Genomic DNA, 15,968 nt, shown 5'->3' with positions numbered 1-15,968 from the left:
TAGGGTCACACAGCCCAGAGTGTGCATCAGAGGCAGTGCTGGAGCCCAGGTCTCCCTGGCTTTAGGGCCGGTGCTAGCTGTTATGCCAGTGTACGTCAGGTCCATAATAATTGAAAACAAGAATAAAAGTGTGGAGATATTTAAGTATCAGTAACATGGGAAGGCTCAAGACTTGAAATCCTTCCAGGAAATAAAAAATGACTTTTAATTGAAGGAGAGGCATCAGGCAGACAGACAAGCTTCAGCTCTCCAAATCTTTTTTTTTTTTTTTTTAAGTAAGGCAATTGGGTTAAGTGACTTGCCCAGGGTCACACAGTAAGTGTTAAAGTGTCTGAAGCTGAGATTTGAACTCAGGTACTCCTGAGTCCAGGGCCAGCGCTCTATCCACTGCGCCATCTAGCTGCCCCTGCTCTCCAAATCTTGATGCTATGACCTTGTGGTCATGGAATAGTTTGGGGGCTATCTCAGTAGAATACAAAACAAGTTCAGTGACTCAATTATTCCATCTACATGAAGCAAAATAATCCATTTGACTTTGAACTAATTTGGCATTGTCCACTGCCAAATGGCCAATGATTTCCATTAGTTTGGGGGCAAAGGCTAAGATGGGGGGAGAGCAGAGGTTGTATCTATCTTTTTGTGTGTGTGTTTAAAAATGAAAGTTAGCTGCCTTTTATTTCACAGCAGCTATACCATCTAAACATCTCCAAACCCCTTGCAGAACAGAATTTTTCATTGCCAACTAACTGGAAACCAGGGTCGGACTGTTGCTAGTGAAATATGTTGGCAGAAGAGAATTTTCCTGTGCAGCCTAATCTGATTGTATTTCTGAAATCTTCACAGTCTCTTGGTTCAACTTAGATGTAACGACAGATTGTTTATTGGACGTGGGCATATCTGGTTTTCTATCCAGTAAGCTTTTAAAATTCTAATTGGTCTTTATGATTTTTGCTTAGCCCTATGACATGACACCAATTTCTTGTCCCTCTTTCCCTTCATTATTATACCTTTTGGGGTTTGAAAATGTTAGTAATTTTCTGCTTTTCCTAACAGGTGACATTCCAGGCTTGCAGCATATCTGAAGCCAGATACCTTTATGATCAGCTGGCTACTATTTGTCCAATTGTAGTAAGTAGAAAATAGATTTTCCTGAAATGCATTTCTTTGAGTGTACTGAATAGATTTTGCATGGGCAAAACTACTCTCAGTGTGTTCTTTGTCTGCTGGTGTCCTCAGTCAAAATTGGACTCGCATACATCATGTGCAGTCATTAGATCTATATTTAGAGTTAGCGGGTAAGAGAAGTTAAAATGGATCAGTGACACTAAGACATTTGTTGGTGATGCCACCACCTGACTTTTGAGTTTTAACTTATTCTATTCTGACATTGTCTTGCCCTCTCCACTCCATCAATTATATTTCCTTTACAAAAAAGTTAATTCATTTGAATGAAAGCAAAATTTTAAGCTATGACAATCTGTCTCTATTTCAAAAATCTGAGGGACTTTGGGTTTTGTTTTGTTTTGTTTTGTTTTGCCCTGGAGGGGGAGGGTACAAAGGATGAGTTGAGAAGTCATTCAATTTTAAAGGGGTTGGATAAGCACTAATCCTGCCTTGTTGACAAAATAAGCTGATTGCATGAGGCTTCTTAGTACATAAGAAAAATGATTAAACATTATCTGCAAAAGCTAATTTTTGTTTGTTTTTAGATGGCTTTGAGTGCTTCGTCTCCTTTCTACCGAGGCTATGTGTCAGATATTGATTGTCGCTGGGGAGTAATATCTGCATCTGTAGATGATAGAACTCGGGAGGAGAGAGGATTGGAGGTGTGAATGCTTTTTTTAATAGCCTATTTAAATTGAGCAGGTAAAATGGGTATATTGTTTCAAGCAATATGCAAAACTTGTTTGAATTTTTATATTTCAGGTAGCCAATGACAAATCTCATATCTTTTTATGAGTTAGAACCTTCTATATGTGTTTGGGCTTCCTGATTTCAAATGTGGCATTTGGCCCTAATGGGAGGGGAATGCAAGTCTGTCATTGGTGTCCATACTTTGGCGCTTCCTTCCTTAGTGACAGCAGCCAAAATAACCCCAAATTGATTTAAGTTCTGGTGGAAAGAAGGGAAGGGAAGTGGTTTTCTCATCTTGATAACTTTCTAAAACCTTCTTGTCTTAGTTACCTACTTAAGGTACTTAGCAATTTTTAATATGTATTATGCTTGGTATTCCTCAAGCTCATAGCTCTTCTTAACTAAATGTCTTTATGATGACACGGTCAGTATTCTCACGTGATGTTATTTGCTTTAAGAGAAATATAATTAGGGGCAGCTAGGTGGCGCAGTGGTAGAGCACCGGCCCTGGAGTCAGGAGGACCTGAGTTCAAATTCGGCCTCAGAGACTTAACACTTACTAGCTGTGTGACCCTGGGCAAGTCACTTAACCCCAATTGCCTCACTAAAAATTAAAAAAAAAAAAAGAAATATAATTTCTTCCCATGTATTTGCCATTATTTTAATACATTTCTTATTTGTTAAATATGGCCAATTACATTAAAAGAAAATTAAACATTAAATTTTTAATTTTGGTTCTAAATTCTTTCCCACCCTCCCATACCTCCCCCTCATTCCTTGAGAAGGCATGCATTATGATATTGATTATACATGTCTTCACCATTATTATTGATAAATACTAACATGTAGAAGATTGTGAACTTGTTGGCATGTTGATTAGCTTATAACATATGTTTAGATTAAATGCCCATTAAACTGAGTAGTGAATTCCATGCATGGTGGTAATTATTATTTGTGCTAGTGGGACTAAGTTCCAAAAGTGTATGGTTGTGGGGTTATCTTGTTTTGTGCTATTTTTGGATTATGATTTGCAGTGGGAGGTTGTCTCTGCCTCCAAAGTAGGCTTTTTTTCCCTCCTGTTCTTAAAAACAAAAAGGTCTTTGGAAGTTACTTCCAGGGGAACACTCTACCCAAAACATTCCAGAAATCAATCATCTGCCTTTTTTTTTCTTTAAAATTTATAGAAGATTTAATGACTTCCCTTAGAAATGTTTCTCAGCATCAGTGAGCTTTTCGTTTCCCTTGTGTTTTTTTAATTGAATTTTTCTTGTTACATTTTAAATTCCAAACTATCTCCCTCCCTTCTCCTTCCCCACTTTGCACTAGAGAAGACCACCATTTGACACAGACTAGATATATAGATCGATCAATTGATCTATATCTATATCTATATATATATATATATGTAGTGTAAAAACCTATACGATGTAAAACCATATTAATTTTTTGGGGGGTGGGGCAGTGAGGGTTAAGTGACTTGCCCAGGGTCACATAGCTAGTTAAGTATCAAGTGTCTGAGGCTAGATTTGAACTCAGGTCCTCCTGAATCCTGGTTCAGTGCTTTATCTACTGCACCACCTAGCTACCCCCCATATTAACTTCTTTTTATCAGTTTTTTTCTCTGGAGATGGATAGCATCTTATCTCATAAGTCCTTTCTAGTCGATTTGAGTATTTATAATACTCAGAATAACTTAGTTGTTCACAGTTGTTCTTTGAACAGTATTGCTATTACCCTTTAACTTTTAAATATTTCCTTTTTTAGTTAGGGTATTTCAAAAGTTCCATTTATGTGGCATCATTTGTAATGATATATTCTATTTTAGCCTCTGAAGAACAACAACTATAGGATTAGCAAGTCTCGATATGATTCGATAGACAGTTATTCTCTCTAAATGTGGTGAAAATACAATGATATTGACTTGACAAAAGATAAAGAAATTATGAACGCCTGTTAAAGGAAGGTGAGTACCTGATCCTGAGATTCAAATTTAATGCTCAATTTTTAGCTCTTCAAAAATCATTCCTACTGTATTTGCTAGCTAGTTTTTATTAGTGGTATAAAGTCTATGGTGACACTTAAGGTTGCTTAACTATAGCTGTGAAATCCTTTCAATTTTTAATAAGAACATTCTGAAAAATTTTTTACTCTGAATTTAATATTAACACCTCCCAAGAGACAGAACATTTTCATATACAAATTAGAGCAGAAAAAAGTTCATTTGTGAAACTTTGAATCTCTGTTATATACAGCTTGCTTTAAAAAAAAAAACCCACACATAATAAATTCAACTTATTACTCTCAAAGCTGTGCCTGTCTTGTGTTTCCATGTAATCTTTAGCGGTATGTATCTAGTTCTAGGCCAGGAGTAACTTTAGGCTAAGTCGATAAAAATTTGCCATCATTATCAGAAATACCCAGATTTACAGAACAGAAAATAGAGAACTTGTTCATTGAACAAGCTATAATTGAATTTCCAAAGAAAGAAACTCTAGAACCAGATGAATTTCCAAGTGAATTCTATCAGACAATCAAAGAACAATTAATTTTAGTATTACATAAACTGCTTTCAAAAATAGGAACGGAAAAGAACTTAGAAAATTCTTCTGTGATGGTACTGAACCTAGACCAAGGAGAACTGAAACAGAGAAAGAAAACTATAGGCTAATATTCCTCATATAAATACAAACTTCAAATAAAATCTCATTAAGAGGCTATAGAAACATATCAAAAAGATTAGATACAATAACCAGGTTAGATTTATACCAGGAATTCAGGGTTGGTTTAGTAATAAGAAAAGTATAAATATAATAGACCATATTAGTAAAAGAATTTTTAAAAACCTTATGATCATTTCAGTAGATGCAGAAAAATACTAATTTGTGTTTTTAAAAAAAATAGGAATAAATGTAACCGTTACTTATGTAGTAAGTAAGTATCTTTCTAAAAATAGGAGCTGCATTGTGCATCATGAGGATATACCAGAGACCTTTCCAGTAGGATAATGGAAAAGTCAAAGATGTTCATTATCATCACTGTTTATTTAAAATGCTAGAAATGTTAGCTGTGGTAATAAAACAAGAAAAATAAATTGAGGAAAATAAGCATAAGTAGAGATGAAATAAAATTATTTATTACAGATGATATGATGATTTACTTAGAGAACCAATTAAAAATTATTTGGAAAAAATAACAAGCAAAGTTGCAGGATATAAGACAAATCCACATAAATGATCTGCATTTTTATATATTACCTTTAAGACTCAGCAGAAAGAGGGAGAAAGTTATTCAAAATAACTTCACAATGCATAAAATATTGGAGTCCACTTACCAGGATATCCATGGAAATCATATGAATGTAACTATACAAAAGGGTACAAAGAGTACAAATATGAGAATATAAAATAATCTTGATAGAAATAAAACTAAATGATTGAAAAAACATTAATTGCCTCTGGGTTAGATGAGCCAATAAAATAAAAATGAGAGCACTATCTAATTTACTTTTTCAGGGCAATACAAATCAAATTGCCAAAGAATTACTTCATAGAGCCAGAAAAAAAAATAACAAAAGTCATCTGGAGGAGCAAAAGGTCAAGAAACTCAAGGAAAATAATAGGAAATGATGTGGGAAGATAGAGGCCCTAGCAGTACTAGCTCCCAAAACTATGCTACAAAGCAGTAAGCATGAAAATAATAATTAAGTACTGGTTAAGAAATAGAGGTTTATTAGTGGAACAGATTAGGTATATTACAGAAGCAAACAAACCCAGTAGCCTTGTGTCTGATAAACCCAAAAAACCCTAGCTCTGATGGTCAGAACTCATTATTTGACTTAGAACTGTTGGGAAAATGAAAAATCACTTTGGAAGAAATTAGATGCAAATTAGCATCTTGTACAATATGGATACATGACTTAGAGATGCAGAATCAAACATATTTCTCTCTCTCACACTCACACACACACACACACACGCACATACACGCATGCACGCACATATACACACACACCCATCTGCCCACCATGGGATAGAAGGAGAAGGAAATAAGGGATAAATAGGACTTCCCTCTAAGAGAAGGAATCACAAACAGGATAGCTTTGAAAGTGACATGTAGAATTTATTCTATATATTTCAAAAGACAAGCAGGCTGTACACAATAGAAATTCAGTTTTATGTGCAGTCTCCATTTCTACAACTTTTATGGCAATGTTTTTTTATTTGTTAAATTCAAAAGAAAGGAGAAAAAAACAAAAAACCCTTATTTCAGAAGAAAAACCAGGACAAAGTAGGAACATGGAACAAAGTAATTCTTTCCAGAAAGAAGATGTCCTTCCAGTGTAGTTTGTCTATCAGAATAACTCTCCTCCACACTTGTAAAGCTGTCTCATTCTCTGCTTGGCTGGTAAAATGAGCATAGTCTTACTACCTTTGGAGTGAGCTTTGTGTGTTCTTATTCTGCAGGTATTGACCATCTCCTGGCCCAACATATTGCCCATCTCTTTATTCGAGACCCACTGACATTGTTTGAAGAGAAGATACACCTAGATGATGCCAATGAATCTGACCACTTTGAGGTATCCTCTTTTATTCTTTTTGTTTGTTTGTTTGTTTGGTTTGTTTGGTTTTTTTGGCAGGGCAATGAGGGTTAAGTGACTTGCCCAGGGTCACACAGCTAGTTAAGTGTCAAGTGTCTGAGGCGGGATTTGAACTCAGGGAGTCCTGAATCCAGGGCCAGTGCTTTATCCACTGTGCCACCTAGCTGCCCCCCTCTTTTATTCTTAATATGTTTACTAGTGCAGGCTTATTTTCTCTGTGTATATATTTGCTGTGAGATAGTAACAGCAATCCACACCACAGTGGTGACAGGTATTTGTGATTCGTTAATCAGCATAGTAAGAGACTAAGGAATGTAAAGTCTGAAATACCCTGATAAAGGGATTATGGTGCACCTATGCCACCTTTACTAAATTGGTCACATTATCAGTTATCCAGTGTTTTCCATTATTCTTACAATTCTTTAGCCAGGAGCCAGGTCATTCAGATTTACCCTGACTGATCTAATCAGACATTCCATTAGGCAATGATTTCAAGGTCATAATATAGCCTAACGGTACAGATTACATAATCTTCACTGATTGATTAACATATGGATATGTGGATGGATGTGTATATATACAAATATAGACATATATACACATATATAATATTTATTGTATATTAAGCTGTTTTCGCTATGTTTTCACTATTCCAATAAGTATTAACCACTTAATATGTGTGCCAGGCACTAGAGACACAAAGACCAAAATGAAAAATGATCTCTGCCCTCAAAGAGTTTATATTCTACAGGGGGAGGGAGGGATACAACATGTCACCAGGTAGATATAGACGTGATCATTTGAGAATAGTGAAAACAGTACTAATTACAGCATCAGGAAAGACTTTATGTGAAATGACTCTTGAAAAAACCACAAGGATTCTAAATGAAGGTGAAAAGGGAATACATTTGTTCCTAGCATGAGAGATTGTAAAATGAATAAATAACATATACATTTATTAACAGGGTTCCTTTCAATTCTTGTGTGTGTGTGTGTGTGTGTGTGTGTGTGTGTGTGTGAAACTATGTATAGCTGGACCTGGGGGGGGGGCAGGGTGCGCATGCTTGCATGAACACACACACCTGTTTGATTTCTGTGTTTAGCTGCCTTCACATTGGCCTGACTGTGGAAAATATGTCAGTAATGTGGATTAAAGCAGAGCTAGTGAAAAGGGTCAAACATTTTAGTGTACTCACCAAGCAAAATGAATAATTGTCTCTTCTTCCTAAATTGTTGAGTCTCTGTTCTCTGTGTTGTGTTGATTCTTATAGAATATTCAGTCTACAAATTGGCAGACCATGAGATTTAAACCTCCACCTCCAAATTCAGATATTGGATGGAGAGTAGAATTCCGGCCCATGGAGGTAAGAATGTTACCAAGTTATGTCAGTGGGAGTTCAACACTTGAATGATGTCCAGGAGTTAATTTTTGGAATCTAAAAGATCAGGCATTCTTAAGAAGGATTTTTTAAAAAATAATGCTCATAACTATATTTCAGCATAATTGGTTTCCTTTGTAATCTTGTGGCTTTTGTTTTTACATTTAAAAGCATTATTTTGAGAAGGGCTCCAAGACAATGTTTTAGATGGTGTTCAAACCATGTTTAGGTTGGGGTTTTTTTTGGGGGGGGGGGTGGCAGGGACTGGCTGTTAATATTAACTAGGCTTTACAGCCACAAAAATATAGTGGTTTTCTAGAGTATAGAATTAGGAGTCAGACCTGAGTATCCATCAGAACTCTGCTGGTTAAGGCAACTACTTTCTATGCCTCAGGGATTGTTTTTTAGTTTGTTCATTTCTCTTATGGGAAGAATAAAATTTACCTACTTATTCTCTGAATAAAATGAGATGCATTAAAGTGCTTTTAAAAGTTAAAAGTACCATGCAAATGTGAGGTGGAATTGTGTGAGTTATTATTTTAGAGTAGTTATTGTCTGTATGCTTTTTGGGGGTGGGGTCATATCTGTGTTTGGAGTGTTTGTAAAGATTTAAAAACTTAAAGGACATTTGTTTTTGTAGGTTCAATTAACAGACTTTGAGAACTCTGCCTATGTGGTATTTGTAGTCCTGCTAACCAGAGTAATTCTTTCATACAAATTGGATTTTCTCATCCCTCTGTCAAAGGTAAGAGTGAATTTCTTGATATGCTGATTGTAAATCTACATCCCCAACGCCTTAGCTGTTTACAAAATTAAGTATAAAAATTTTAGAATTCCTTAGAAAGAAAGTGCTTTTCCTTTCTAAATATATAGTTCTCCTGAATGGGCTTCTCATCAGCATTTTCTGGTCTAGAAATTCATTATTGAAAGATCTTTGAGCAAGAATTTTTTGGTAGTTCTTTACTTCATCTTTTTGGAAACAAGTCAGATTTGCTTCTTAGAAATATTCTTTTATGGAGCATCTTTTATTCCTTTTAAAACCTATAGGAAATGTGACAATTTTGTTTTTGTTGTTTTTTTGGCGGGGCAGTGAGAGTTAAGTGACTTGCCCAGGGTCACACAGCTAGTAAATGTCAAATGTCTGAGGCTGGATTTGAAGTCAGGTCCTCCTGAATCCAGGGCCAGTGCTTTATCCACTGTGCCACCTAGCTGCCCCTGGAAATGTGACAATTTTAACAAACATTAAATTGTATTTTAGTATCTACAATGACCCTTGAAGGAAATTAAAATTTGAGAGATGTAACACCTCATTTTCAGGGTCAAAACCTCTTTATTGAGCACTAGATACAGTTAAAATTTTCTCTGAGGATAATTTTGAAGAAAACCATAAAAGTTGGAGGCATTAACATGTGGTGAATAGAAAGAATGGGGGGGGGAGGCGGTAGGCATGATTCATTCCTAGAGGCAGCTGGTCCTTTGGAATTGTCTTAGATCATTATATCGATCAAAGTAGCTAAGTCTTTCACAGTTGATCATCATTACAGTATTGTTGTTACTGTTTACAATGATCTCCTGGTTCTGTCATGTCACTTTGCATCAGTTCATGTAAGTCTTACCAGATTTTTCTGAAACCATTCTTCTTGTCATTTATTATTGTCAATCAAATATCACAACTTCTTTAGCCATTCCCCAGTTTGTGGGTATCCCTTCAGTTTCCAGTTCTTTGCCACCACAAAAAGAGCTGATATAAACATGTATGAGATGTGTGTATATCTATAGATAGATATAGATATAGACATTTACATATATGTGGGGAAGGGTGTTTTTTTTTTTTTTTAATTAATCTCTTTGGGATACAGACCTAGTAGTGTTCTTCCTGGGTCACAGGGTATTCATAGTTTTATACCCTTTTTGGATGTAGTTCCAAATTGTTCTCCAGAATGGCTGGACCAGTTCACAGATCCACCAACAGTGCCTTAGTGTCCCTACAAATGCAGGATTCCTAAGGAAGTCTTTTACTCTCAGGACCTAAGAAGTAGTGACTTTGCCTAATATGATATTATTTTTAAAACTTCCCATTGCCTTTCTCTTAGGTTGATGAAAACATGAAAGTGGCCCAGAAACGAGATGCTGTCCTACATGGGCTGTTTTATTTCAGGAAAGATATTTGCAAAGGTTCAAAACCTCTTTCCAGTAAGTTCAGACTTTTTAGATCTAGTTTACAATAAGGATGAGTTACTTAATTTTCTCCTCTCTCCATCTTGCTCTTTAGGTGGCACTGCTGTGGTAGATGGTTGTAGCACAGCCCAGAATGGAACAGAAACAGACACTGAAGAATTCACATTGATGAGCATAGATACGATCATCAATGGGAAGGTAGAGTTGGTTAACTCAGTCACAAATTCTGTGTTGATGTAAGTTATTGAGAAAAAAAATTAAAACCATGTGATAACTTTTTTTCTTTTTAATAGGAAGGTGCTTTTCCTGGCTTGATACCAATTCTAAACTCTTACCTGGAAAATATGGAAGTAGATGTAGACACAAGATGCAGCATACTTAATTACTTGAAGCTAATTAAGAAGAGAGCATCAGGTATGTATGGTGTTTTGTTGTTGTTGTTTTTTTTCACCTGTCATATCACAGAACAACTTGATATTAGTATTTAGGATTTTTTTGTACTATCATCTTATAAAACTAGTCTTGCTTGGGAATCCCAGACCTTTTGATATCTTTAAATTGTTACTAATGTGTAGTATTAAACAACCTATGCTAATCCCAACATATATTGTGTGGATTTAATTGATCCTTTCTCTCTCCCCCCCCCCCCCCAATGTACAGTGAACATGTAAATAGCTAATGTTTTTAATTAACAAGCCAAGTAAGACATGTTCTTCTTTTAGGACATGTAATTATAAATTTTCCCACACATTTTTCAGATTGTTACATAAATCATGAAAAGTCATGTAATAAAACATCTGGATTCTATTTGTGGAGAAGGTGTGGGGTTTCTCTTCTTTTTTTTTTTTTTTGGTGAGGCAGTTGGGGTTAAGTGACTTGCCCAGGGTCACACAGCTAGTAAGTGTTAAGTGTCTGAGGCCAGATTTGAACTTGGGTCCTCCTGACTCCAGGGCCGGTGCTCTGTCCACTGCGCCACCTAGCTGCCCCTGGGGTTTTTCTCTTCTTCTTGGGGCTTAAAGTTTAAAAATAATTGGCTATAGACCTCCTTTCTAATTAAATCAATCAACAAACATTTATTAAGCATTTACTATGTGGTAGGCACTGTGCTGGGGATACACAAAAAAAAGGCAAAAGATAGTCTTTTTTTTTTTTTTTTTTTTTTGGTGAGGCAGTTGGGGTTAAGTGACTTGCCCAGGGTCACACAGCTAGTAAGTGTTAAGTGTCTGAGGCCGGATTTGAACTCAGGTCCTTCTGACTCCAGGGTCACTGCGCCACCTAGCTGCCCCCAAAAGATAGTCTTTTGTCCTCAAGAAGCTTACAGTCTAATGGGAGAGACAACATGCAAACAAATATGTAGAAAATGAGTTATATACAGGATAAATAGGAAAATGAACAGGAAAGGCACTGAAATTAAGAGGGGTTGAAGAAGGCTTTCTATAAAAGGATTTTAGTAGGGACTTAAAAGAAGCCAGAGAGGTTAGACACAGGAGGAGAGAGCATTCCAGGCCTGGGGAGACAGCCAGAGAAAATGCCTGGAACCAAGAGATTGTTCTCCTGGAACAGTCAGAAGAACAGTCACTAGATTGAAGAGGACATATTGGGGAATAAGGTGTGAGAAGATTGTAAAGGGAGGAGGGGGCTGAGTTATGAATGTCAGAGGATTTTGTATTCGCTCCTGAAGGCATTAGTTAAGCCACTAGAATTTATTGAGTGGGGGGTGGTGTGTGTGAGGGGGTGATGTGATCAAACCTGTTAGGGTCATATTGTGTTAGGCAGAATTTGAGGTAAATTCTCCCTAATCACCAGAACCTGAAACTACAGGCAATTTTCTTTTGTTCCCCAACAGGTAATTAAGAACTAGATACACTATGTAGTATGGGGTCAAATCAGTATGAATTCCAAATAATCTAAATTTCCACATAACTGTCGCTAAGATTCTTGTTGATAATTTTTCCCAAGGGAAAAGATTTTGTACTTTTTACTGAATTAGTCTTTGAATTAAAAACAGACAAGTTGGATTATCCTCAGTGAATGAGCCACTCCCTCTAGCCTCCAAATTCTCTCCTTACATGTGTATCTGATACTTAGCTCATTCTGCATTCTTCATATAAGCTTATATCTTCCTTACCTTGACACTTAGATTTGGAATTCTGTTACCAGTGCCCTAATAATGAGGGACTATCATGCAGGGATGGTGGGGAGGCAGGTGAAAGTATATCATTCTGTTTCAGCCTCAGCTGGAAAAATCCTGACTGAGTATAGCAGCCCACCCCTCTTTTCTGTGGCTACTAAAATTGTATATGAAGCTACACCACTGTTGGCACATCTGCTTGTGTTTCAGATCTTTGGGGGCCAAATGGCTTTCTTCTCCGCCCCTCTAGCAACACACTGGTCTGACTCTGAAAAGTGTAAATCTCAGTAGATGTAGCTATCCTTACACCAGCTGTCCTCTTTCTCCTAACTTTGTCATGTTTATAGTGCTTTCTGTTCTCCAGCTCCCTTGGTAAACAACCAGTAGTTTGAGAAAACCCAAGACATTTCCTTTCAGAACATACCAAAAGATATCTTCAAGAGAAATATCCTAGCTCAAATAAGCACCTAACTCCCATTTTTCTTTTGAAGGAAACTTTCATCATTTCCCCAGAGATCTGCTTTTCCCATGATAACAATAAAGCAAAAGAAGTTTTTATCGAGCCTTTATTTACTGTGTGCTAAGCACCAGAGATTGAGATGGCCCTTCATCTCAAGGAGCTCACATTCTAATTGGGGGAGGCAGTACAGAAACACAAGTTTTATGTTCACATTTTGTTCACAACACATAGAAATATTGGGTCCAGCGGCTTCTGCAGGGAAAACGGCAGGAGAGATGGCAAGACCTTAAGGACCTTGGGGAGCAAGGGCTTCCCTCCCCAGATGCTTATCTACCAAGAGGATAAAAAGGTCCAAGGGTTAGAGTGCAGTGGGTGTACGAGGCACCTCTGGCAAAGGAAGGGATGGACGGGTGTCAGCTTCCAACTTTGGATACTCCCTTTTCCCCCCCAAAAGACCCCCCAAAACTATTATTGATGCTTTTTGTTTTTACAACATGCATTTTATCCCTTAAGTCTCCTTTTCCCACTTGACAGGATCATAATTTAGAGCCAGAAGGGACCTCAGAGGCCATCCAGCTTATTTTACAAGTGAGAAAACTTGGGCCCAGAGCAGTCAAATGACTTTGCCCAAGATTCCACAAGTAGTAAAATGGACAAAGGCAGGATTTGAACCCAGAACCTCTGACACTAATTCCCATGCATATTCCATTATACAATGTCCCCATTCCTCCCTTTTAAAGGAAAACATTTAAGCAAAGCCAGCAGACATGGAGAGTAAGTCTGACAACATATATCACATTCCACAACCAAAGTCCCACACCTTGTTTGGGTAAGGGTGTGTTTCATCATGTGTGTTCTAGATCAAGATTAATTTTACGGCATATCTAAATTTAGCTGCTGCTTAATGTTTTCCTTTGCCTTGTTATAGTTATTGTGTGCGTTGTTTTTTTTCTGCTCGGTACTGCTTGTCTGCATCAAATTCATATGTCTTCCACTCTTTTAAACCATGTAACTGTTGACACTCAGATCTGACAGGCTCTAAATGACCCTTTTTGTAATTCCTCTTCTCTGTTTTATAATCCTTTCCCAGGAGAACTGATGACAGCTGCCCGATGGATGAGGGAGTTTGTTGCAAAGCATCCTGACTACAAGCAAGACAGTGTCATCACTGATGAAATCACATACAGCCTTCTTTTGGAATGTAACAAGATTGCAAATGAATTAAGTGAATGCCCAGAGCTGCTTGGCTCAGGATTTAAGAAAGCAAAATACAGTGGTACTAAAACTAGCTCTTCTAGTTAGGTATTTTGCTGCTGCCCCCACCCCTACCCCACCCCCACCCTCCCCCAAAAAAGGTAGAATATCTGAGTTATGTTATTTGATAATTAGCTCCAGGACCACGACTCTTAGCCCATTGGGGTGGTGTGAAGACCAAAATAAGGGTACTGTGCTCTCAGATGGGCCAGCAAGCCTGAAATTCACTTAAAGGCTTCCCAAATGGATATAGAGTTTATATAGTATATGTGTACATAGTGAAATATTTTTATGATCAACAATGTATTTTAATAACATATCTAAAGTCTTTGTGAACTGGCTTGTACATTTTTTTAAAAAGAAAAATCTTTACTCTGGGAGGAGCTGCTGTCCAAAACAGTTTTGTAAATGTAATGTACTGGTATCCATACATTATACATGCATTCCAGAGGTTGAGATGTTTACTGTACATTTTGTTGTTGTTCTGAAGAAACTACCTTGTTTAAAAAAGAGAGAAAAACAAAAAAATTTCATCTTTAGGACCTGATTCACTGAAATTTCTCCTGTGTCACTTTAACAAAGTTCAGACTTGCCTTTCATAATCGTTTTTGAATCAGCTCTTTTGTTCTGCACATGAAGTCATTTTTATAATTCCAGAAGGTTTTTACTTTGTAATCTTTGCTTTCTAGCACCTTATGTACTATGCTTCTTGTTAAAGGAAATACTTAAGCCAGGTGGTCACCCTTGACCCAAACTTTTGAGACTAAATGAAATCCTGCTGTGGTCTAATGGTATTTATAAAGGAACTCATCCACTTTTTTTTTTTTAAAGCTTGCTAATCATTAAAGTCTTTATAGATCTAAATTACATAGACAAAAGGGTATCAACTTGGTTTTTCTGGGTAATAAAACTACCTTTAAAAATTATCCTTGAGTTTTTTCCCCTCTTTTTTCTTTAAATATTAAAAAGCCTGAAATTTAAAGTTGGGGCTGCCAAATAATTCTTCACCTGAAAAGTCCTGGATTTTTTTTGCTCTGAGTGCCCACCTTCAGTTCCTTTCTATAGATTTGCCAACCAGATAAAGCATACAGTCCAACTGAGGGCCCAGAATTCATCATTTATCACTGGCGTTCTTGACTCTTGTCTCCTCCTCCCTCCCCCAGTTCTCAATAGCCCCAGTAAGCATGTAGACAAAGCTTTGCCTTCTAAAAGCCATTTGCCCCACATTTTAGGTGGGGAAACATACTATGCACTGCTTACTTTCTAGAGGAAACTTCAAAGAAAATCATGGAATGCACTAAGTTTGTGAATCAGGACCCTAAATGTTAAATTGTAAATAATTAAAATTGAAGATAATTGTTAGTTGTCACTAGTTTGGGATTTTAAAAAATATAGTTAATTCATAATTGCTTCTCAAAATGACAATGTATTGTAGATTATGCAGATCTTAATAAGAGCATAACTATTTAAGTCGTAATGCTAATTTTAAAAGAAATTGCAGTGAAGCTGCTTCTGGTAAAGCTGTTTATGTATAAATATTTGGATCTGTGCTCTATCCATAGGTGTCACGTAGAGGATTAACAGTTCTGATTTTCTTTTGCAACTGGCTTGTGCTAATCAGGTCGTAAATGACAGATAAGTTTGTGGTACCAAAAAAAATAAATAAATAAAAGAATGGAATTTGCATACCCTTGTGTGACTCTTTAAGTAAGACTGATGGATCATGGGCTAAAAAAGGGAAATTACTAATTCTTTAAAACCCTTCTCCCAACCAGTAAGAAAAGGACTCCCATTTTGCCTACTTTATAAAAGGAAAATTTAGATAAAATGTTTTACAAAAATGGGAATTGTTTGTGAAACTTGCTGTCATATAAGCTATCACATGGAAATCTTGTCAAGTATACAAAAATGGAACCAAAAATTATTCCAGGTTTCTGGGTTTTTACAATCTACATAAGCAGCCAATAAGCATTTACTAAGTGCTTAATAGGGACAACTGGGTGGTGCAGTGGGTAGAGTGTTGGCCAGGGAGTCAGGAAGATTTGAATTCAAATGCAGCCTGAGACACTTACTAGCCATGTGACCCTAGGCAAGTCACTTAATCTCCATCTGCCT

At 36.7% G+C, this 15,968-nt stretch overlaps 1 protein-coding gene across 1 annotated transcript in view; it reads left to right on the top strand.

Annotated features, from left to right (window-relative positions):
* GCLC (glutamate-cysteine ligase catalytic subunit) overlaps window positions 1–15,539 on the top strand; it is an 80,174-nt gene extending 64,635 nt beyond the window's left edge. Inside the window, 11 exon segments of the mRNA XM_044002231.1 lie at window positions 1,054–1,128; window positions 1,710–1,826; window positions 3,680–3,791; window positions 3,794–3,817; window positions 6,318–6,430; window positions 7,723–7,815; window positions 8,471–8,575; window positions 9,924–10,005; window positions 10,103–10,206; window positions 10,302–10,422; window positions 13,690–15,539. Coding sequence (XP_043858166.1) covers window positions 1,054–1,128; window positions 1,710–1,826; window positions 3,680–3,791; window positions 3,794–3,817; window positions 6,318–6,430; window positions 7,723–7,815; window positions 8,471–8,575; window positions 9,924–10,005; window positions 10,103–10,206; window positions 10,302–10,422; window positions 13,690–13,901 — 1,158 coding nt within the window. The 3' untranslated portion in view covers window positions 13,902–15,539.
* Window positions 15,540–15,968: the final 429 nt, after the last annotated feature.

Source organism: Dromiciops gliroides, chromosome 4 (genome assembly GCF_019393635.1).
Source record: "Dromiciops gliroides isolate mDroGli1 chromosome 4, mDroGli1.pri, whole genome shotgun sequence".
In the NCBI taxonomy this organism is placed as follows: Eukaryota; Metazoa; Chordata; class Mammalia; order Microbiotheria; family Microbiotheriidae; genus Dromiciops; species Dromiciops gliroides.
The sequence above is the reverse complement of the archived record's forward strand: the minus strand, read 5'-3'. Positions and strand labels throughout refer to the sequence as shown.